The sequence below is a fragment of the Marmota flaviventris genome, chromosome 14, assembly GCF_047511675.1.
Source record: "Marmota flaviventris isolate mMarFla1 chromosome 14, mMarFla1.hap1, whole genome shotgun sequence".
NCBI lineage: Eukaryota > Metazoa > Chordata > Mammalia > Rodentia > Sciuridae > Marmota > Marmota flaviventris.
The window spans coordinates 57,814,128-57,838,195 of NC_092511.1; the positions used below are offsets into that span (position 1 = coordinate 57,814,128).

At 40.7% G+C, this 24,068-nt stretch overlaps 1 protein-coding gene and 1 long non-coding RNA gene across 23 annotated transcripts in view; one reads left to right on the forward strand and one right to left on the reverse strand.

Annotated features, from left to right (window-relative positions):
- LOC114091822 (uncharacterized) overlaps window positions 1-20,716 on the reverse strand; it is a 56,447-nt gene extending 35,731 nt beyond the window's left edge. For 3 of the 22 annotated variants that reach the window (XR_011704371.1, XR_011704368.1, XR_011704379.1), the window contains exons 1-4: window positions 19,407-19,640; window positions 18,892-18,982; window positions 16,204-16,337; window positions 10,228-10,297 (exon numbers count right to left, since the gene is read on the reverse strand). This is a non-coding gene — a long non-coding RNA (uncharacterized lncRNA). Of the gene's footprint in view, window positions 1-7,287; window positions 7,358-10,227; window positions 10,298-12,627; window positions 12,708-16,203; window positions 16,338-18,891; window positions 18,986-19,406; window positions 19,646-19,704; window positions 20,184-20,215; window positions 20,334-20,408 lie in introns of those variants that run through there. The other 19 variants (XR_011704380.1, XR_011704361.1, XR_011704364.1 and 16 more) reach the window with 15 other exon arrangements.
- A 138-nt stretch (window positions 20,717-20,854) lies between these two features.
- Pcbp1 (poly(rC) binding protein 1) lies at window positions 20,855-22,533 on the forward strand. The gene has a single exon (XM_027934312.3). The coding sequence runs from the start codon at window positions 21,080-21,082 to the stop codon at window positions 22,148-22,150; it is 1,071 nt and encodes a 356-aa protein (XP_027790113.1). The 5' UTR covers window positions 20,855-21,079; the 3' UTR covers window positions 22,151-22,533.
- Window positions 22,534-24,068: the final 1,535 nt, after the last annotated feature.

Here is a 24,068-nt window from a genome sequence, read left to right on the forward strand (position 1 = left end):
TAGAAATTCATCCTGGCAAACACTGGAATTACCAAAGGTGATCAAGTAAGTAGAATGACAATAAAAAGGGCCAAATTCTAATTAAAGAATACTATAAACAAATATGCAAATAAATCAGAAAAATATCAGATAGTACTAAGTATTACTCAAAGAATAAGATAATGGAATAGAAAATATCTGGTGACTACTTTTAAAATTATTAATCAGTCTGAGGAATGCCTCTCAGAAGAGATGACATTTAAAAGCTTGTATATCTCTCTCTTTCTTTTTTTGGTAGGGCTATGGGGTACGGGATTGAACCCAGGGACAATTTTCCACTGAGCATTCTAGTCCCTTTTATTTTGAAATACAGAGTCCAAGATGCTGAGAGTCTCACTAAACTGCTGAGACTGACCTTGAACTTGTGATCCTCCTGCCTCAACCTCCTAAATCACTGAGATTACAAGCATATGCCATCAGCATCTATCTTAAAAGCCGGTATCGCAATAAAAGGAAGCCAGCCTTTCAAAAATCAAATAGGAAAGGATTCTAGGTGGAGATAACATGAACAAAAGCCTAACAGATATATCACTGAACTATTTTTAGGCAGAGGAATAACTCCATAATCATCCTTACATTTTATAAAGATTATTACAGTGTGGAGAATGGAATGGAGGTAGGGATATATAGAGATAGATAGATATTCAAGTAAGTAGAATGATAGATAGATAGATTTCTTTTTCATTTAAATGCTCACAATATGGTTTTTTAAATTAGGAAACCCAGGTATAGGGTAGTAGCAATGAAAAATGAAAATGACTAGATTCAAGAAATATCAAGGAAGGGAAAAGGAAGAAGCCTAAGAAAATTATGTTATATACATATACAAACATGGCATAATGAATCCCACTATCATGTATAATTACAATGCACTAATAAAAAATAAATTAAAAAAAAAAAAAAAAAGAAACATTGAAGAGCTGGGTATGGTGGTACATGCCTATAATCCCGGCAACTCAGGAGTCTGAGGCAGGAGCATTTCAAGTTTGAGACCAGCCTGGGCAACTTAGCAAGGCTCTATATCAAAAAAAAAAAAAAAAAGCTGGGGATGTAGCTCAGCAATAATGGGCCCTGGATTCAATTCCTAGTGCTTAGGAAAAAAAGAAAATAAAAATCTGAGGATGGAAGGAAGACAAGTCCTAGTGACTAACTGGTCATCAGATGTGGGAAAGAAAGAAGAACTATCCATCCCTACTAGGTTTTGGGCTTCAGTCATTACATGCTAAATTACAATGTATATGATAGGGCATTGGAGAAACAACAAGTGGGACAAAGCAGGAGACTGTGTTTTGTCATGAATAAAAGACATTCCAGTGGAGTTTTCCATTAAGCCGTTGGATATTCTGGTCTGGAGAAAGATCTGGGCTGGAGATTTGGGAATCATCCACATGTAGATGGTAACAAACTGTCAAAGAGGCTGAGATCACCCAGAGTAAGTACGAGGAAAAGCACAGGGCGGTGGAAAAGGCCTAACAGCAGAATGCCAACATTTAAAACAAGAATCATTTATTATATTAAAAAACTAGAAATATCTTATCTCCCTCAATAGAAGAGTTAAATATTGCCAGGTGTGGTGGTGCATGTCTGTAATCCCAGCAGTTTAGAAGGCTGAGGCAGAAAGTTTGTAAGTTCAAAGCCAGCCTCAACAACTTGGCAAGGTCCTATTTCAAAATAAAAAAAAATAAAAAGGGCTAGGAATGTGGCTCAGTGGCTAACTACCCATGGGTTCAATCCCTGGGTACAAAAAAAAAAAAAAAAGTTATTAGCCAGTCTATGGAACACTATACAGAAGCCAAAAAGAATGAGATGTGGGGCTGGGGTTGTGGCTCAGCAGTAGAGTGCTCGCATAGTACATGGTTCAATCCTCAGCACCACATAAAAATAAATAAAATAAAGGTATTGTGTCCAACTACAACTAAAAAAATAAATATTTTTTTAAAAAGAATGAAATGTATCTTTATGTACTAATATGGAATACTGGCAAGGCACATTCTTAAAACAAAAAAGGAGGGGCTGGGGCTGCAGCTCAGTGGTAGAGCAGTTGCCTTGCGCTGTGAGGCACTGGGTTAGATCCTTAGCACCACACAAAAATAGATATTATATCCATCTACAACTAAAAAAAATTTTAAAAAAAAACAAAGCAGGAAACACCAGAATGATACATAAAATGTAATAATATTTGTGTAAATAAATCACCAAAATGCACTTCATACAAATGGATATAAACTCATGGGAAAAAAGTAGTCTGAAAGTTTCATTCTAAAACACCAGTGTGTTACCACTAAGGACTATAAAAATAATTGAGATGGGGGGAGTAGTCAAAATATTTTCTACAGCTGGGCACAATGGTACATGCCTGTAATCCTAGCAACTCCAGTAGGCTGAGGAAGGAGGATCCCAAATTCAAAGTCAACCTCAACAATTTAGGAGACCCTGTCTCAAAATAAAAAATAAAAAGGACTGGAGATATAGCTTAGTGGTAAAGGGTCCCTGGGTTAAATCCCTAGTGCCAAAACAAACAAACAAAAAACATATATATATATATATATGTTTACAATATTTTGACTTTTTAAAAAGATAACTTGCCATATTCTTTCTAAATTATACTTTGTGTGTGTGTGTGTATGTATTTTTCTGGTGGTTTTTTTGTTTGTTTGTTTGTTTTTTGTAGTGCTGGGGATCAAATCCAGGGCCTTTTTGTTTGTTTCTTTGAACCCAGAGGTGTTTTCCCACTGAGCTATATCCCCAGCCCCAGCCCCCACTTTTTTCCTGTTTTTTGAGACAGGGTCTCACTAACTTGCTTAGGGCTTTGCTAAATTGGAGAGGCTAGCCTCAAATATGTGATCCTCCTGCTTCAGCTTCCTGAGCAACTGGGATTGCAGATATGCAATAAGACTTGAGCGCTAGGCAAGCACTCCTTTTACCACCGAGCCATACCCCCAACCCCAAACAGCAATTACCCTTTTGGGGATTTTTTGTTTTTTAGTAATCACCCTTTTTTCTCTAAGTTAAAAAAAATTTTTTTTTTTTATTTTTCCAAAACAGAATGGGCAAAAGAGGAAGCCTATAAAAGATATCTTCTGTTTGTCCCTCCCACACTCCACTAGTCTTCATGTTCACATCTTCCGGCTTCCTATCTGCCCAAATCTGAAAATGCTAACACCAATCCCCCTAATTCCACACTCTATTCTGAATCCTTGGCCCCAGGTCAGTCCTAGCCACCGAACCCCCAAGTAGGGCCACAGGCCTAGAAAGGGAGGTCAAAGCCAACCTCAGCAACTTAGCAAGGCCTTAAGCAACTCAGAGAGACCTGCCTGTCTCTAAATAAAATATGTAAAAGGATGGGGATGTGGCTCAGTGTTTAAGCACCCTTGGCTTCAATCCTTCAATCCTTGGTACAAAAAAAAAAAAAAAGAAAAGAAAAGAAAGAACAAGGATCACAAGGATCAGGTAGAAATCTCAACGGGGAAAAGATATTTGAAGGTCTAAAAGCAGCTCCCAAGTGCTGGGAAATGGGGATGAGGACAATCAGGCAAAGTCATTTAAGGGTGAATTAAAGGGTGAGCTAGTTCTATTTGTAAAGATTCCAAGTGAAGTGCTGTAATCTGGTGGAAACCAGGTTTACAGCAAAGGGAGCAAGACAAGCTGTATTTTGTGAAGAGCCAAGTTGGAAGGAAGGGTATCTAAAGGAGTCACTTCACAAAGCAGCAATTCTAGGAAGCACACTATAAAGGATTACTATAGATGGAGCAGCAAGAGGAGGCTAGAGGCTTGAATAAAAAGGAGGTGAGTAGATTCTACAAATGAACAAAGAAGCAGCTGAGATAAAGCTTCTCCTTCTTAAGTGAACCAAAGGCAGAGAGATCATAGGCAGCTCTCTGGTGGACTGTGCTCTTAACTTTCAACTTTCTGTGGATAAAACACAACATACTTCCTCATGTTTTCCTGGTCACCCAAAGAAATGACACTGCCCAGGCCTTACACAATAGCTGATTCATCATCAATTACTCTCTATCACAGTTTGCTGAGCCTCACAGCTCACGCAGACACATACCAGACAGCCCTGGAAAATAAAACAACCTGGTGTGAGCTGTCAAAGTCCTCTTGGTACTTGACCTCACCCTCTGAGGTAGGTTTCATTTCAAAACTGAAAGGTACTGTAGAGCTGGGGAAATCCAAAGATCAATAGAGCTAGGAACAGGTGGTTCCCATCAGAAAAGGGTCTCAGGATGGAACTCAAAACAGAAACCAGACCAGTGATAAGACATGGTTTATGATGTCTGTCTCCAAGCCAGCCTTCAGATGCCATTTATATGTTTTCCAATATTTATAACAGGGCATGACCACTCTTATCCACTGACTGACTACTAAATATCTAATTCCCTGAGTGCTTAAGCAACTTTCTCGTTTTATTCAGTTTTAGAGCTTTGGGGTAGCTCATTAATTGTGATAGTAAGGGACTTATAAACTTTTTAGTCTTTCAAAAATGGCAGATTTTCCTTTTTTTCTTCAATATGGGGATCACACCCAAGGCCTCATGCATGCCAAGCAGGTGCTCTACCACTGAATTACATCCTCAGTCCTAGCCACATTTTTTTTTGGGGGGGGGGGGGTTACCAATAATAAACTCAGGGGCACTCAACCATTGAGCCACATCCCCAGCCCTAATTTATATTTTATTTAGAAACAGGGTCTCACTGAGTTGCTTACCACCTCACTGTTGCTGAGGCTGGCTTTGAATTCTCGTTCCTCCTATCTCAAGCTTTGGAGCCACTGGGATTACAGGCGTGTGCCACCACACCTGGACGTGGCTATATTTTAATTGTAATGAATTTTATTATCTTTTCTTCCTTGTTCACCTCCCCATGAACCCTTTCCAAAATTCCTGTTTCACTAAAAACTTTCCAAATTATTCAAAATGGCCCACTCACTGAAGCAATATTAATACAATAAAATTTTAGTTCAAAGAGTCAAGTTATCTTGAGGTTCAATCATAACTATATGATTATAGGCAAGACATTTCATCTTTCTGGGTTTGGTTTCAGTTTCTCCTTCTATAAAGTAAGGAGACTAGAAACAGAAAGAAGGAAAGCAATACAATGTCCTTTAAGAAAGATTTAAGCTCATCAAGTGCCCAGCAGGGTTACTTTAAAAAGATACTGACTGGGTGCGGTGGCACATGCCTGTAATCCCAGCGGCTTGGGAGGCTGAGACAGGAGGACCAGCCTCAGCAACAGCGAGGCACTTAGCAACTCAGTGAGACCCTGTCTCTCAATAAAATACAAAATAGGGCTGGGGTTGTGGCTCAGTGGTCGAGTGCCCCTGAGTTCAATCCCTGGTACCCTCCAAAAAAATATACCTTAGCATATTATGGTGAAACTCTAAGCAAGAACAAAAAAATTCAGAAACCTCCAGAGACAACGGGTTATTATTCACAAAAGAAAAAAAATCCTATTCACTGAACTTCTCATCTGTATCACTAGAAAATCAAGATAGTGAAAAGCTGCTTACAGTCTTTATAGAGACTAAGACGAGTATTTCAAGAATCCTGAACCCAGCTAGGCTGAGTGGCATACTCCTGTAATCCCAGCTACTAAGGAGGCTGAGGTAAGATCACCATTCAAAGCCAGCCCAGATAATTTAGCAAGACCCTGTCTCAAAAGATAAATAAATGAAGGGGTGGGGATGGTGCTCAGTGGTAAAGCACACCTGAGTTCAATCCCCAGTGGGGAGGATGGAGAATCCTAAACCCAATCAAGACATCATTCATGCATGAAGTTTACAAAAAATTGAACAAAGAAGACATTGCACTGCCAGGTCTATTGCTAAGAAATGGAGACAACCTCAGTGTCCATCAACTGATGAATGGATAAAGAAAATGCAGAATATATGCATAAAGGAATACTATTCGGGAATAAAAAAGAATGAAATCTTTTTTCTTTTTTTGGTACCAGGGGTTGTACCAAGGACACTTAACCACTGAGCCACATCTCCAGGCCTTTTTTTTTTTTTTTTTTTTTAAGTTGTAGATGGACATAATGCCTTTATTTTATTTATTTATTTTTATGTGGTGCTGAGAATTGAACCCAGTGCTTCACATGCGCAAGTCAAGTGTTCTACCACTACAACCCCAGCCCCATCCAGCCCTTTTCATTTTGAGACAGGGTCTCACTAAGTTGCTTAAGGCCTCACTAAGTTGCTAAGGCTTGCTTTGAACTTGTGATCCTTCTGCCTCAGCTTCCGAGGTACTGGATAACAGGCATGACCCACTATGCCTGGCAAGAATGGGCTCTTTTTAAAAAAAATCCTGTCATTTGTAGCATCATGTATGAAACTGATGATCATTATATTAAGTAAAATAAGCCAGGAACAGAAAGACAAGTACTGCATGATCTCACTCATATGTGGAAAATAAAAATAGCTGATCTTATGTAAGTTGAGAATAGAATAATAGTTACCACAGGATAGAGAGAGAAAGAAAGAATAAGGAGTGGAAGAGGTTGATCAATGGCTACTAAGTTATAGTTAGACGGGAGTAAGAAGCTCTAGTGTGCTGCTGGGTGTGGTGGCGCACGGCTATAATCCCATCAACACAGGAGACTGAGGCAAGAAAATTGCAAAATAGAGGCCAGCCTTGGCAATTTAGCAAGACCCTATCTCAAAAAAAAAATAGGGATGCATATCAGAGGTAAAGCACCCCTGGGTTTAATTGCCAGTACCAAAAAAAAAAGTAGTACTTCTGCTGTGCTCTTGCACAGAAGGATGATATTGATACCAATAATGTCCTATATACTTCAAACAGAAAGAAGAAATAATTTTGAATATTTTTACCATAAAGAAATAAATGTTTGAGCTGGGGATGGTGGCACACACCTGTAATCCCAGTGACTTGGGAGGCTAACACAGGAGGACTGCAATTTCAAGGCCAGCCTCAGCAACTCAGTGAGGCCCTTAGCCACTTATTGGAGACCCTGTTTCAAAATAAAATATAAAAAGGGCCAGGGATCTAGCTCATTGGTAAAATACCCCAGGGTTCAATCTCCAGTACCAAAAAAGAAAAAAAGAGAAAGAAATATATGAGGGAATAGATATGTTTAACTTGATTTAAATATCACATGATATACCATGAATGTGTACAATTTTGTTTTTGTATGTCAGAAAATAAATTTAATTTAAATGTTTAAAAAATTGGACATATAAAGACTGTTCATGGGGCTGGGGATGTGGCTCAAGTGGTAGCGCGCTCACCTGGCATGCGTGCGGCCCGGGTTCGATCCTCAGCACCACATACAAAGAAAGATGTTGTGTCTGCCGAAAACTAAAAAATAAATTAAAAAAAAAAAAAAAAGACTGTTCATGGAAGAGAGACAGTGGAGTAGAGGAAAGAGACCGGAAGAGGAAAGAGAAAAGGAAAATACTGGGGAATGACATTGGCCAAATTATATTATTATTTTGTGTGCATGTACAAATATGTAACAATAAATCCCACCATTATGTATAACTATAATGCACCAATAAAAAATATGGAATAAGAAATTAAAAATTAAAGAAATATATATTTAAAGATTGTCCACAGGAGCTGGGGATGTGGCTCAAGTGGTAGCGCGCTCGCCTGGCACGCGTGCGGCCCGGGTTCGATCCTCAGCACCACATACAAACAAAGATGTGTGTCCGCCAAAAACTAAAAAAAAAATAAATATTAAAAAAAAAAAATTCTCTCTCTCTCAAAAAAAAAAAAAAGATTGTCCATGCCCCTCTTGCATAAAAATCAAAGAAACAACCTAGCAAAATCAGTATCTAAAATTAGAACAAACCCAGGAAAAACAAAGTATACAAAAAACACATTTCCTCTCTTTACTCCCAAAAATCCTTTTAATAAGGTTGGACCAGATGACTTCGGATGGCCTTTCCAATTCCAAACAGAAACCATCCTTGTACACCACAGTCCCTGGCAGTCTGGATTTGAGTTGTTCATCACCTAGTGGTCTGATGTAGTAAATGCAGTTCATCAACCTGGGATAAACTTACAGCCATTTTGTGACTTCTAACAGTGTGCAAGGCAGCAGCCTGAACTTCTAGAAATTATAAGAGTAGAAGATTACAAATCCTCCAAAATCATATGCAATTGTAAAGGCTTAGCTCACCATCTATTCATTCTCCAAGGATGTGGGAAAGGCCCACTTTGTGCCTAAGTTATCACAAGAAATAAAGATTTGTTAGGTTGAATTTACAAAATAGTGAGAGGCAGAGATTGCTCTTGTGCATATCAATCAGAATTCAAAGCAAGTTTAGATGCTATAAGAAAATTGCAAATATGCCTTAGGAAGACTGTCTCCAAAAGTTCACAAGACTGGTATATGGAAGATGAATTATATTTATCCTATATGGTTCATGGGATTGGCCTAAAATTAATGGGAAGACTGAATTAGATTTCAATTCAAAAGAAGAAACAGTTATCCACCAAAGAGAGCTATTCAACAATATAATATCTTCAAGAAGTGATGCACTCCCCCATCAATGGAGATATTCAAAGGGAATTTGGATGATTATCTGTCAGGGAGACAATAGAAAGCATTCCTGTAATTGGTTGGCAGACTGGAGACAAGATTGTATTAAATTACTTTAATGGCCCTTTCCAGCTCTGAGAGTCCATCATTTCTAAATAAAACGAAACAAAAACAAACAAAACTCACTAACAAAAAACTAAAGTTCTCCTTCTACTTTTTTTTTTTTTTTCCTTTTAGACCTACTCAGACAGTGTAACCCAGTGGCTAAAAGCATAGATTTGACTCTATTTTCTACTTGAGTAAACGTGGACAAATTATTTATTTCCTTCCATTTCATTATCTGTAAATTTAGAAAAGGCCCTATTCTCACAAGCTTACTATAAAAATTAAATGATATAACACTTTGTTAAGTACTTAAAACAGTGCCCTACACATGAAAGTGTTCAGAACTAGCAGTTTGAAAAGGAAAGGGAAAGGAATGATGGGGGGCAGGGGAGTAGGGGAGGTAAGAACTGAAACCTGTTTGTTTTAGTTATCTGTACCCAAGCCTCAACCAAAGCATTTCTGGCTATTGCTGACCAGCTAAGTTCCTTTGGCAACCAATCTCAAAAAAGAGCCCAGACCTGCCTTCTTCAGGAAGGAGGCACAACCCTTCACTGAAATCTGGCATCCTCCTTGCATAAAGCAGAGTTCCTAACACTGCACAAATACCACTACACCAAGCTAAAAAATGTCATTCTTCTTACTTGCTATTATCAATCCCAGAACTTGAGAGTTTAAAGGGACCTTATAGACCATATAGAGCAATTCCTTTGTTTAATGAATGACGACAACAAGGCTAAGAAAACTGAACTCCTAGACATAACAAGTTGGTAACAGAATCAAGAAAGAGCAAAGGCCTCTTTATTCCTAGTCACTAACCAAAATCTTGCCATTTTGGGAAAAACAAAACTGGCCCTTCTACCTCTCAAACCACATGGCCTACATAGGTTGAGCAACCTTTTGAGTTTCAAGACATAGATGTTGGATTTTTAGATTAGAGATATTCAACTAGTAAAAATCTATGCAAATATTTCAAAATCCAAAAAACTCCAAAGCCTGAAACACTTCTAATGCTAAGCATTTCAGATAAGGGATATTCAATTTGTACCACCTACTTCACACAGGTCAAAGACGCCTAGAAAGAGCAGAACACAAAGCTTAAAAGCATGGACTGTGAAGCCAGGCCACTTTATTCAAATCCCAACTCTTATATTTATTAACCGTGTAGCTTTAAGCAAATTTCCTAATCTCTCTTTGATGCTATAAAATACAGGAGTAAAAATGACGATGTATTTATTTGGTACGAGGGATTAAGTCCAGGGGAACTCTATCACTGAGCTACATCCTCAGCCCTTTTATTTCTTATTTTGAGACAGGGCCTCGCTAAATTGCTTAGGGTCTCTCTAAATTATTCAGGCTGGTCTTGAATTTGTGATTCTTCTGCCTCAGCTTCCAAAGTTGCTGGGATTATAGGCAACTGCCACCATATCTGGAAAGAATGACTATTTATAAGGTTATGTTTAAGGATTGAGATAATCCATGAAAATTCTCAGTACACTGCTCTGCTTCTCTTTGTTACCAGTTGTATTAACAAGAGAAACAGGGGCTGAGGATGTGGCTCAAGCGGTAGCGTGCTCACCTGGCATGCGTGCGGCCCGGGTTCGATCCTCAGCACCACATACAAACAACGATGTTGTGTCCGCCGAAAACTAAAAAAAAATAAATATTGAAATTCTCTCTCTCTCTCTCTCTCAAAAAAAAAAAAAAGAAGAAGAAGAGAAACAGGGGCTGGGATTATGGCTCAATGGTAGAGCACTTACTTAGTATGTGTGAGGGGCCCTGGGTTCGATTTTTACCACATAAAAATAAATGAATAAAATAAAGGTCTACCAACATCTAAAAAATTTTAAAAAAGAAGAAGAGGAGAAACAAGCATAACCACAAAAGATCAGAGAAACTCCCACTTCTGTTCCAAAGAACACTGAGACACACATATTTATTTAGCTTCATTTCCTGGCCCAGGAAATACCCAATCTTACAAGAGGAGACTACAATTAACCTATTGCTCATATATTTCTTTGGATTGAGGGAAGAACCAGTTCAGAGGATTAAGGCACATGCTATGATGATAAGATGCTTATGGTCAGAAATAAAAGTTAATAATGTCAGAACCCTTTACACTCAGTTCAAGTTCAACAAGATGCAGTTCTTGTTCAATCTCTTCCCCTCAACCTACTAAAGACAGATAGCATAACAGTTAAGAGCAAAAGCTCTGCTGCATACAGTGGTGCACACCTGTAATCTCACCAACCTGAGAGGCTGAGGCAGGAGGGTCACAAGTTCAAGGCCTGCCTAGGCAACTTAGTGAAACCCTGTCTCAAAATAAAGTCTAAGAATGTAGTTCAGTGGTGGTGCACCCCCAGGTTCAATTCCCAGTCCAGGGGAGTGGAGAGGATATATAGATATGTAGATACATATACATACACATATAAAATATACATTCAATTAAGTATATATTATAACTTTTTTCAAAATAGGGCAGAGATATATAGTATTTACTTAAAAAGAAAATAACAATCCCTCTTCCACTTTCCATTCTATTTTTAAAATTATATATTCATCATTTAACTTTCATAACAAAGACTGGTGTCATTTGTCATTATCTCCATTTGACAGGTACAGAAACAGGTTCAGAGAGCTTTAAGGCCAGATAGTTAGTAAGTAGATGGGCAGGATTACCAGAAAGAACTTTCAGATATGCGGAAGGTAAAGTTGGTGAACTCTTTTCACTCATCCTGGGAGGCAGGGGCTACATTAGAAGATACCTAGAAGGCACCCAAAAAGAATTAAGACTAATAATGGGATTTTTAAGAAATTCTTCAAAAGGTCATAACTGCTCTAACAAGGCAAGACCAATCAGGAATTGTAACCTAAAAGCCAGTAATGAACTAAACTATCATCAATTCTGCCCTCCCAGAAAGAGCACAAATGATTGATAGGCCTGACAAAGCAGGACTTCATCTCTGATGACAAGCACACCCCTTTATACTAGCCTTAATCTCCCCAATTCCAGAATGATGTAGCACTTTATCATGCTAAAGAAACAGCTTTTTTTTTTTTTTTTGGTTATAAGCAATTTAGGGGCGGGAATAATACCTTATTCACAGATATTTCCCTTGTTATGTGGTCCTTTATATACCAAATATATTTTTGTTTGAAAATTAAATAAATTTATTCATTCAACTCCAATATCCTAGGCACTATTCTAGAATATGAGAACACAGCAATGATCAAAACAATGTCCTGGGCTGGGTGAGTAGCTCAGTGATACATCCCCCAGCTCCACAAAAAAATAAAAAAATAAAAAAAGAATTATCAGGTTAACAAATATATATATTATATAATATACAAAGTGTATATTATATGTACGATACACATAAATATTTTATATATTAAATATAAAAATGTTTTGTGTATAAATTTTTCTCCTAGATACTGGGGATTGAACCAGGGGCATGCTACCTCTGAGAACCATCCCCAGACCTTTTTTTTTTTGCTTCCAGGAATTGAATCCAGAGGTGCTTAACTACTGAGCCATATTCCCAGTTCTTTTTTGTATTTTATTTACAGACAAGGTCTCACTGAGTTGCTCTGAACTCATAATCCTCCTGCCTCAGTCTTCTAAACCACTGGGATTATAGGTGTACGCCACCACACCTGGATATATGGTATTTAAAGTTTTGAAAAAAAAATAAAGCACTAAGAAATAAGTGTAGGCAGAACAGGTGGACTACTTTGAGTACTCTGTCACTGGAGGCTGAAGAGATGAGAAGGCATTAGGAAGAAAAAAAATGTTAAGGAAGAGGGGCCAAGGAGGTAGACAGAGAGCTAAGAGAATGCCATAGAAATTAAGTGAAGCCATAGTGCAAGGAAGGAGCAGCAACTCCTTCTGATAAGAAAGGTAAGAAAGATGACTGAGAAATGACCATTGAATCTACAAGCTGATTTCTAAATTTATTCTTCCCTATTTCACATATACCTTTTTTTTTGTTGTTGTTTAATCCAGTAAAAATCCCAGCATTATTCAAGGAATACACATAAGGTTTCTGTTTAATGGAGCTAGGACCATGTGGGGAAAAAAAACAAAAACAAAAATCAATGCTCTTAATCTGAACAAAACAGACTTTACAAAGTGAATGATGTTGAACAAACATTTTGTCTAGTTGAAGTAACTGTCTTTCTAAAACAAAGTTCCTGACTATGCCTTGTTGTGCTTAGTTGGTGGGATCAGAGCTTTTTAAACATATTTTTTCTTTTTTTTTTTTTGGACCAGGGATTGAACCCAGGGATGCTTAACCACTGAGCCACATACCCAGCCATTTTTTATTTAGAGACAGAGTCTCGTTGAGTTGCTAAGCGTCTCACTAAGTTGCTGAGGCTGGCTTTGAACTTGTGATTCTCCTGTCTCAGCCTCCAGAGCCGCTGGGATTAGAGGCGTGTGCCACCTCCCAGCATGAAAGGTATTTCTTTTGTTCTGCCATAAAAAGGCACAATTATTCTAGACCCCCTTTCCCTCCTCCCTAACTCAAATATCCTAACCAACTGAATAAGACCATAAATTTACACACACACACACACAGCCTTAAAGCCTTAAAAACAACAGACCCTAAAGTTGGATGACAAAGATACACTGTACACTGCATCTTTCTTTTTCTTTTTTTGAGATGGGGTATTGCTATGCTGCCCAAATTGGCTTTGAACTTCTGGGCTCAAGCAATCTTCCTGCCTCAACCACACAATTGGCTAGGACTACTGGCTTACACTATCACACTCTGCTGTACCTTCTTTCTTTCTTCTTCTTTTTTTTTTTTTTTTGGTACCAGGGATTGAACCCAGGTGAGCTGATGTCCCAGCCCTTTTTTTACTTTTAGTTGTAATTGGACACAACACCTTTATTTCACTTATTTTTTTTATTTGGTGCTGAGGATCGAACCCAGGGTCTCATACGTGCCAGGTGAGCGCTCTACCGCTGAGCCACAACCCCAGCCCTATATTTTTCTTTAGAGACAGGGTCTCAATGAATTGCTAAATGCCTCACTAATCTGCTGAGGCTGGCTTTGAACTCGAAATCCTCCTCTCAGTCTCCCGGAGCCACTGGGATTACAGATGTGCCACTGTACCTTCTTTCTTTTACTGTACAATTGATCACCAGTCATTTGCTAATTCAAAGGTTGGGCTTCATTTACATTTTCTCCTTAGCATTCCTAGATAAAAGTGCAATTTCTGGTGTCTTCATTTTAAAACAGAAGTAATACTCCAAAATAAAGTCTGCAACTTTCTCTGCTATAGCAAGCACAGTAAAGTTAGAATAATCCACACTACTGAAGCAGGAGAACAATAATCACTAAAAATTGGATAATGCAAACATCCGTCATAAATGCCTACAACTTCTCAATGGACTATGCTCTCTCTGATTTTGAACTTTTGTTCCCTCTGCCTATAATACCCTTTCCTACCCTCCCCCTCACATTTGGGACTCTGGATGTCAACTTTTATCTAGACCGCCTTCTCCCATTGCTTCCAAAGCTAAATTAAGGCCCCTCCTCTCTTCTCCCACTGCATTCTCTGCTAACTCATATATTAATACTTAACACATGTCTGTGTTACCTGTCTCTCCATCTAGATAATAAACATCTTGAGGCCAAGGTCAAGATCTCATGCATTTGTATATTCTTAGTGTCTAAGACATATTAAACAATCAATAATGATTTGTTGAATGAATGTATACAAACTTGACCAAGAAAACCTTCAGTAATTTTTTAACATATTTTCCCTGATAAATCAACTGAACTCAGGCTAATATTAAAGTTACTGGCACCCAATCCCATCCCCAGCTGATAGCAGAAGCAAAGAAATTTACTCTACATGGTAATGAACATAGAGGTTTAAAAAAAAAAAAAAAAAAATGGAAGTGTGTGCTACCCGAAATCAACTCAAGAGGAGTCATCATTTCCACTGCTCTTCTTTGAAGACAGCAGTCTATGCTTCTCAAACCACCAGCTGTGCGCTGGCACACAGGAGGGAAGCAGGGGTGATGAACCTGTAGATTGTTTTGTTCACCTCTTTCCCACCAATACTGCATTTCACTCTTCGCTTTTTACCCATCCTCACTTTCTATACTTTGTATTTGCATTCGGTTTTCATTTTTCCCCTTTTTAAACTTCCCTCTGCCATCTCTTCCACTACTCTATTTCAGGCAGAGATACCATAGAGTATCCAAGGGCATTGCTTTGTCTAATAGGGAGAACTTAGGCCAAGGATGTTGCTGTATCTTTGGGTTACTTCTGCAAACTACACCAATAAACTTCTTATGTTTCTCAGGCAACCAAAGAGTGATCTCCTAACAGCAGAACAAGGAAACCAGCACATGACACCAAATTGTTACTATCTGCAAAGTGGGTAAGATAAGTTTCTAGGCTATAGTAGCCTATAATATAATAGAAAAAAGGCCCTCTCAATTTAATATTATTTTAAATAAAAGAGAGCTCTGAAGGAGGAGAAAAAAATTAAACCATGTTTTTAAAAAACAATGCTACATGTTTATAGAGCAAATTTAAATAGCTATAGTATACTTTGCTGGGACAAGTAGGTTAAAGAAAAGAAATATGGTCCCTACCACCAGGGAATTTGGGAGTCTCATTGAGTAATCACTCTCACTCCTTCACAAACTCATAAATGTAAGCACTAGAGATCAAGAAGAGAAGAAATTATCTTAAAACAAGAGTCAGGAGCCTAAGGTAATTGGAATGGATGTTCTAGGACAGAAAAACAAAGACTGATTTGGGAGGCTTTTTGAATTTAAAGTTATCCAAGTTTCAAAACTGTGACACAGCTGGGCACAGTGGCACACACCAATAATTCCAACAACTCAGGAGACTGAGGCAGGAGGATTTCAAGTTTGAGGCCAGCTGCAGCAATTGAATGAGGCCCTAAACAACTTAGCAAGACCAAGTTTCAAAATAAAAATAAAAAGGAAATGTGGCTAAGTGGTTAAGCACCCTGGGTTTAATCCCCAATACCAAAATAAAAAATAAAATAAAGTCTATGCCACAGACATCAGAAGTGAAGGAAAGGACAATCTACAAGCAGTAATCAAGAAATCTAACTCATGCTGTATATATATATATAGGTGACTCTATGACCAGTGTGATTCTGCAATCTGTACAATCAGAAAAATGAGAATTTATACCCCAATTGATTCAAATGTATGAATTGCCAAGATCATTGTAATGTCATGGCAGCTAATTAAAAAAAAAAAAAAAATCTAACTCAGGTCCCAATAAGCTGTATAACCTTCAGCAAATTCTTTCACTCTTCTAATCCAAAGATGGCTCATCAGTAAAATTGGTACAATAATAACTTATTGGCAAAGCTGTCTGTGATGCTTATACAAGTAATATAAAATCATTTTTTAAAGTTTTATGTATATAACATGCCAACATAATGTAAGAGGAAGTAAAAATTGTTTCTCTGAATGGAAGATAAATCCTGTGGTTCAACTTCCAAAGTCTAAACCTGGCTCACCTTCCCAGTCATATTAAACCCCTTAACCAACCTGTGGTCATTTGAGTGAGAAGAGTCCTATGTGAGATTCCAGGGTTGGGGCGGTGACTATTCAATCCATTGTTCCATATCTCAGGAGCTTCATCCATAAAATGGGTAATGTGGAATTCAAAAGTTAATCCAGATCTGAGTAAGGGAGTACAGAATTTTCCAAAAGTGAGTAAAACATTTACACAACCCTACCCACCACCACTCAGAGATAATAAGGTCATTAAATAGTATCACTCCCAGAATAGAATTTAAAAATGGCTTAGTGATCATTTAATTTTTTGTTTTACAGTGGAAAAAACTGAGACCCAGATATATAAATTGTAGAAGTCTCACAGCTAGTCAGTCACAGAATGGGGCTAGGGCATAGAGCCTTGGATTCCAAAATCCAGAGCCCACTTTGACAAATTACAGCATCTCCAGGGCACCTGGAGAGCCTACAGGACACATCACTCTAGGATTTCATCAACAGTAAAATGTGGGCCACTGAAGGTGGGATATAGGATTCTCGGGGAGGTTAAGAGCTAAGGAAGATGAGAAAGGAAATACTTCACTGAGGAGTACAATTAGTCCTAGAGGTACTCAGATAAGAAGAAATCAAGGAAATATTTCAGGCAGAAAAGAATTAAAACAGGCAATCTTGGGGAAAAAAAATTTTTTTTTTACCTGATGGGTAAAAATTTCTTTAGGGAAGATAAAAAAAGTAAATTTGGAGGACCATAATGCATTCAATCAGGATACTCCATGACCATATGCAATTTAGTCCTTTCGTCTCCTGTTTTCTAATATTTTTTGTTGTTGTATTTGGAGAGCGCACCCGGATTTGAACCATTACTAGTATCTTTTTTTTTTTTTTAATTAGGAATTGAATCCAGGGGTGCTTAACCACTTAAGCCACATCCCCAGCCCTTTTATTTTCTGAGTCAGGATATTGCTAAATTGCTTAGTGCCTTAAATTGCTGAGGCTGGCCTTAAATTTGCAATCCTCCTGCCTCAGTCTCCCAAGTGGCTAGGATTATAGGTGTGTACACCATGCCAAGCCATTACTAGTATTTTTAATTCTTTAATCTACTTTGTCTCCCTACAAAGAACTCCACAGAGACCACATCTATCTTATGGTTAAGTATACCATCTGTGGACTCAGATTGCCTACATTCATATCCATACTTTACTACTTTATCTGAACTTGGACAAACTCCTTCACCTCTCAGTACCTCTGTAAAATGGAAATAATATCACCATCCATTTCATGAGCTTATATAAGGATTAAATGTGTATTCCAGTCACAACCTACTAATGGGTTTTGAATCATTTTAGTTATAACAACCCCTTTTATGTTTGAATATAAATAAATGAACAGAAACTGGAACCAGAATACATTGCATGTAGTAATAAGTAGTGTTTTGCAAAAAAATCTGTTATATAAAATGGGTACAGTGGCACACACCTATCATCCCAGCAACTAGGATGGCTGAAGCAGGATTCCAAGTTCAAAGCCAACCTCAGCAACTTAGTAATTTAGTGAAACCCTGTCTCAAAATTAAAAATAAATAAATAAATAAAAGGTGATGTTGCTCAATGGTAAAGCATCCTCATTTAATTCCCAATTAAAAAAAAAAAAGAACCGATGTGATATATGTGTGTACATCTGAATTACAATGTAAAATCGATTTCTTCTAATATTTTACTTTTAATAATGTTAAGAGCCACTGAGTTAAAGCATAGAATAGGCTTAGAACAGGGCCTAGCATATAACTAAGTACTTAGTGCTATTATTATTACTGTAATAATAATAGCACTAAGTACTTAGTTATATCCTAGGTATGTACCTATCAAAGTTATTTGCAGAGTTATATAAAACAATATGAAGACTTTTGGAAAATTTGATACACACGTTAATGTAAGTTAAAAGCAAAAATCCCTCTCCATCTATAACAGCCATGTAGTCCTTGTTTAGGCATGTTTTTGTTACCTGGACCCCCTAACCATGTGTGTGTCCACAGACTATGATTTATCTAACACTATGTCAGGATTTGTCAATATTTGTAGAATAATGGAGGCTTGGTGCCAGAGTAAAATAACTCATTTTTACAGAGCTGGGGATAAGGGGTAGTGAAGAAGGAGTCAAGCACAAGTAGCTGAAGGAAGCAAGTGAGTCTCTCAAAGAATTGTTCACTCCCCTAGAGCCAGGTAACTCAAATGTGCCACTGAGGAGGCCAGACTAAGACACGTGGGCCTTGGAGAAGGTCTGAATCACTTCCATCTCTCTCTCCTTATCCAGTTACCTCACAGAACAGCATTTAAGCCCAGACAGGGCTCAAATGTGTGTGTCACTCACATCAGGAGAAAATGGAAATCCCCAAGGAGATACAAATGGGCTGACTACACAACAAAGGATTACCTAAAGGTAACCTTCAAAGTCAGCACATTTACACGTTAAAAACAATTTAAATTCTAAGCAGATCGGGAGGCTGAGGCAGGAGGATCACAGGTTCAAAACCAGCCTCAGAAATTTAGCGAAGCTGTAAGCAACACTGTTTTAAAATAAAAAAAAATAAAAAGGGTGACGGCTAGGAATGTGGCTCAATGGTTAAGCACCTTTGGTAGCTTTTTTGCTACAAAAAAAAAAAAAAGAAAGAAAGAATTTAATTCAAAAACCTTGATTTATAGAAAAACTGGAAAATGTGCTCACCAGTAAAGAAATCAGAAGGTCTGGATTCCATCCCCGACAACGTATGACTTTGAATGGCTCACTTCATTTCTCTGGGCTTAAGTGTCTTCCTCTGCTTAAAAAAGAGAGAGAAAGAGAAGGGGATAACTACCTCGTAGAGCGTGGTAAAAATTAAGATAGTATGCAATAAAATGCCTACCATAAGATCTGTCCCTTCTAGACCATAAAAGACAATACAAATTATAATAAGCTGTGGGTCACTGACCAACTAACTGCCTGTGAAAATGCCTACAGAGTATATCTACATATTTGTATTATTTTAAAAATCATATTTTGGTCTTCCCAGCACAACACCGTGTACTAGGAGATCTGGGAAAGCAGTATTTTCCCATCTCATTCCTTAAAGCAGTGGTTTCTAAGTATTTTGGTACAGGGGCGTGGAGACACCTGAAATTTCCCCATGGTACTGCCCATACATTATGAAAATCTAAAAAAAAAAAAAAAAAAAAGGCCGAGATGATCGACACCGTGCCTACATTTTACTATTATTCACATTCTCCTTTCAAATTAAAGGAGGGAGGATTAAACTTCTTCCGCCACGTTTCGGACCAGCCTACAGGAGGGATCTTAAGGACTACCGTCCCAGGGAAGTCCCAGTGAACAGGAGACGGCGCGTTCTAGAGCTTTCGGGCGACCCCAATTTCTCCTGAGCGACGAATCCAGGCCACGTGTCGCCATTTTGTGTTCAGGAAACATGGCGACGGGGGGGGGGGTGGCGATGGGGAGCGCCACGTTAGCCCGCTTTCACTGAGGGACTAAGTATGCTTTGCTCACTTGACATTCTGGAGTCTGGCTTAGCTCAAGGAGGAAAGGGAAGGGGCAGAAATCACAACTCATGTGCCGGCATCTCAGCGACATTTTCTAGCGAGATGAACTAGGCAGAAAAGGCCTCCCAAGATGGCGGGCGTCACCAGGGGCCGCCGGAGAGTGGGGCGCTGCGGCTGCGCTGTGAGAGAAGAGGGCCGAAAAGCCAGAACCGGAGAGGCCGCGCGGGAAATGCCGCAGAAACCTCCAACTCTGGTCGGCACCGCTCGAATTTAAATAAGGCCTCTAGAGACGCACACTATTGTTTCAAGTAGCAGACAAGAGACTGCCACGGTAGAAAGGACCGAATTGCTAGGTTGGGTTTCTGCGGGTTTCAACAGAAAGAAACCAGCAAGATGCAAACAAAGCATTATGTAAATGGACGCCATTCTTTTCATGGCTGTTACGAGCACTTCACAAACACAAAGGCGCGACTGCGCCGGCCCGCGGTAGGGGCTCGGGTTTGGATCTTTCTGCTCACCAGCCACCTCCGTGGGGCCGGGGCAGGAGTGGGGGCTGGCGCAGGGCGCCCGGACGCCGGGGACGAAAGGGCCCCACGTGCCCGCTGGCGCGCGCACCCGCCCCACAGGCCGCACCTCGCCGCCCCTCCCCCCCGGAAGACGGCGGCTGCCCCTCCCGTCCTCCCCACACCCTCGCGCATGCGGTCTGGTTACCTCACGCGCACGTTTTAAACCCGCGGCGTCCCAGCTGCCGCCTGCACTGATCGCCAGGGCTGCCCTTGTCACTCTGCGCATAAATCCCTTTGGTATATCAGGAAAATTATATGTGTCTCCCCAAAACAACATTAATATTTTCAGCCACCTGCCAGTGCTGTTGGAGTTAATAAAACACGTGTTCACTGTAAAGCCCTGCCGGACCCACACCTTCCGCCCATCAAATGCATTATTTTCACTACTCCGGTATTGAAAGGATTTTTTTTTTTAAGTACCGCGTGGAGGTTGGCGCAATCTTGTGACCTAAAAAAACGGGTCCTCATTTTTTTCAAGGGGTCCTGCGCAGCAAGCACTTCCGGGGTCAGAGGGTACGCGGGGTTGAAAGCGGGCTTCCCGCCCCGCCCAGACCGCCGAGGCTGCCGCCGGAGTCGCCACCGCCGCGCCCTCGCCCACCCGCCCGCCCGCCGCTCCCGGCCCCGCTCGCCCCCTCCGCCGCCGCCGCCCGCCCCTGCGACGACGCCGCGGCCTCCCGCCCGCTCCTGCTCGCTCCCGCGGCCCTCGCTCGCCTCGCGCCGGCAGTTTTGGGCCTACACCTCCCCTCCCCCCGCCAGCCACCAAAGACTTGACCACGTAACGAGCCCAACTCCCCCGAACGCCGCCCGCCGCTCGCCATGGATGCCGGTGTGACTGAAAGTGGACTAAATGTGACTCTCACCATTCGGCTTCTTATGCACGGAAAGGAAGTAGGAAGCATCATTGGGAAGAAAGGGGAGTCGGTTAAGAGGATCCGCGAGGAGAGTGGCGCGCGGATCAACATCTCGGAGGGGAATTGTCCGGAGAGAATCATCACTCTGACCGGCCCCACCAATGCCATCTTTAAGGCCTTCGCAATGATCATCGACAAGCTGGAGGAAGATATCAACAGCTCCATGACCAACAGCACGGCGGCTAGCAGGCCCCCGGTCACCCTGAGGCTGGTGGTGCCGGCCACCCAGTGCGGCTCCCTGATTGGGAAAGGCGGCTGTAAGATCAAAGAGATCCGCGAGAGTACCGGGGCCCAGGTCCAGGTGGCGGGGGATATGCTGCCCAACTCCACCGAGCGGGCAATCACTATCGCTGGCGTGCCGCAGTCTGTCACCGAGTGTGTCAAGCAGATCTGCCTGGTCATGCTGGAGACGCTCTCCCAGTCTCCGCAAGGGAGAGTCATGACCATTCCGTACCAGCCCATGCCGGCCAGCTCTCCGGTTATCTGCGCTGGCGGCCAAGATCGGTGCAGCGACGCTGCGGGCTACCCTCACGCCACCCATGACCTGGAGGGACCACCTCTAGATGCCTACTCGATTCAAGGACAACACACCATTTCTCCGCTCGATCTGGCCAAGCTGAACCAGGTGGCAAGACAACAGTCTCACTTTGCCATGATGCACGGCGGGACCGGATTCGCCGGAATTGACTCCAGCTCTCCAGAGGTGAAAGGCTATTGGGCAAGTTTGGATGCATCTACTCAAACCACCCATGAACTCACCATTCCAAATAACTTAATTGGCTGCATAATCGGGCGCCAAGGCGCCAACATCAATGAGATCCGCCAGATGTCCGGGGCCCAGATCAAAATTGCCAACCCAGTGGAAGGCTCTTCTGGTAGGCAGGTTACTATCACTGGCTCTGCTGCCAGTATTAGTCTGGCCCAATATCTAATCAATGCCAGGCTTTCCTCTGAGAAGGGCATGGGTTGCAGCTAGAACAGTGTAGGATCACTCATAACCCCCTTCTGCTGTTTTCCCATGATCCAACTGTGTAATTTCTGGTCAGTGATTCCAGGTTTTAAATAATTTGTAAGTGTTCAGTTTCTACACTTTATCATCCGCTAAGAATTTAAAAATCACATTCTCTGTTCAGCTGTTAATGCTGGAATCCATATTTAGTTTTATAAGCTTTTCCCTGTTTTTAGTTTTGTTTTGGGTTTTTTGGCTCATGGATTTTATTTCTGTTTGTCGATAAGAAATGTAAGAGTGGAATGTTAATAAATTTCAGTTTAGTTCTGTAATGTCAAGAATTTAAGAATTAAAAAGGATTGGTTAAAAAATGCTTCATATTTGAAAAAGCTGGGAATTGCTATCTTAAACTCTTTGTTGGTGCTTTTTTTTCTCCCCTTTTAGCATTAGGTGTTTGGAGGGCAGAGGGCCCGCCCCGCTCTTCTCACCTTATCGGTAAGATTCCATTCCCCCTGCCTCAACAAAGGAGCACAGCAGGCTGGGCCTGCTTTGGGTATTTACAGAGATGGAGGGGCTCTTTCCGGAATGACATCCCTCCAACTAAGTTCCAGAGAGTGGCCTCTGCCCATTTCCCTGATAGAAAACATAAGGTTTTCTGAGGTGGAAAAAGTGCCCATTCAGTAGGACCTGATGAATGGAGAGCATCCTCTCCATCTAACCAGCCCCCTCTACCCCCATCCCATATGAAAAACTTAGCCAGGAACAATAAAATATTCTGAGGTGGGAGGAGCCGGGGGTGGAGAAGGGTTGGGGGAGGGGCATGGGTGGGAGGAGGGCAACAGCTGCGTCGTGGTTGTGGGGATAGAGGGGTCTATCAGCTGGACAGCTGGGGGAAGGGGGTCAAAGGAAGAGCTAGGCAGACTGTACCTTGCACGTGGCCTGCATGCACCTGTGGCAAGCCTGTCTGAGGATGTTGTTACACCTGTCAAGTGAGGTGTCCAGAAACAAAAGAGGCCCAGTTCCCAGTTTTTCAGCTGCGTGCAATGTTCAGAGAATCATTGTACCAGGAAGTAATCCTGCCTAAAGGAGGCAAGATTTCTTAAATTCTTATTGGCAAGAATTTTGTACCCATTGATCACAGCCTTAAGGTGATCAGGGTGTTAATACAAATTCCTGGATCCTACCCCAAATAACCAGAGAAATGCATTTTTAAACCTCAAAAGTGTCTGAGTTGAGTATCACTTTCTCTTTGGCAGATGGGGGGAATTCTGTGGTGAAGGCCATGTGTCCCATGTCCACATCAGCTAATGGGGTTAGGATGGACCTAATGAAAGAAAAATTATCAACAAGGCAATGGCAACAAGATAATTAGGTACCAAAGTAGGTAATGCAAACCCTAGGCACTATATGAAATCACTACTAGCAAAGAGAAATTCCTGTGGAAGGGGAGTATTACCCACAATATTTGTTGAAGCTTCTCTATAGGACATGCTTTTCCTGAGGTGTAGGCCTGGTTTTGAGAGTCCCTAGAGGTAATATTGCCATATACTTCACATCCACTGTAGAGGCCGGTCAGGCAGTTGCTGAAAGGAGCTCAAATTAGTTAAGCCTGCTTTCGTAGTTCATTCTGCCACTTGCTGGCTTTGGGAAAATTAATTAAATCTTTACAAAATGAAAATGTTAAAAGTATACAGCTCCTAGGCTTAAGAAAGTAAAAAGAATGTGAGGGAAAGCAAGATGTTGTTTAGCGCAGGCGCAGTGGCTCATGCCTGTAATCCCAACAGCTCAGGAGACTGAGGCAGGAGGATCAAAGCCAGCCTCAGAAACTTGGTGAGGGCCTGTCTCGATAATACAGAAAAAAGTGATGGGAATGTGGTTAAGTGACCATGAGTTCAATTCCAAGTACGTACATACATATATATATATATATATATATATATATATA

What these genes read in the sequence shown, in the direction of transcription:
- Pcbp1 (XM_027934312.3), top strand. Translation starts at nt 21,080, where the DNA reads ATGGATGCCGGTGTGACTGAAAGTGGACTAAATGTGACTCTCACCATT.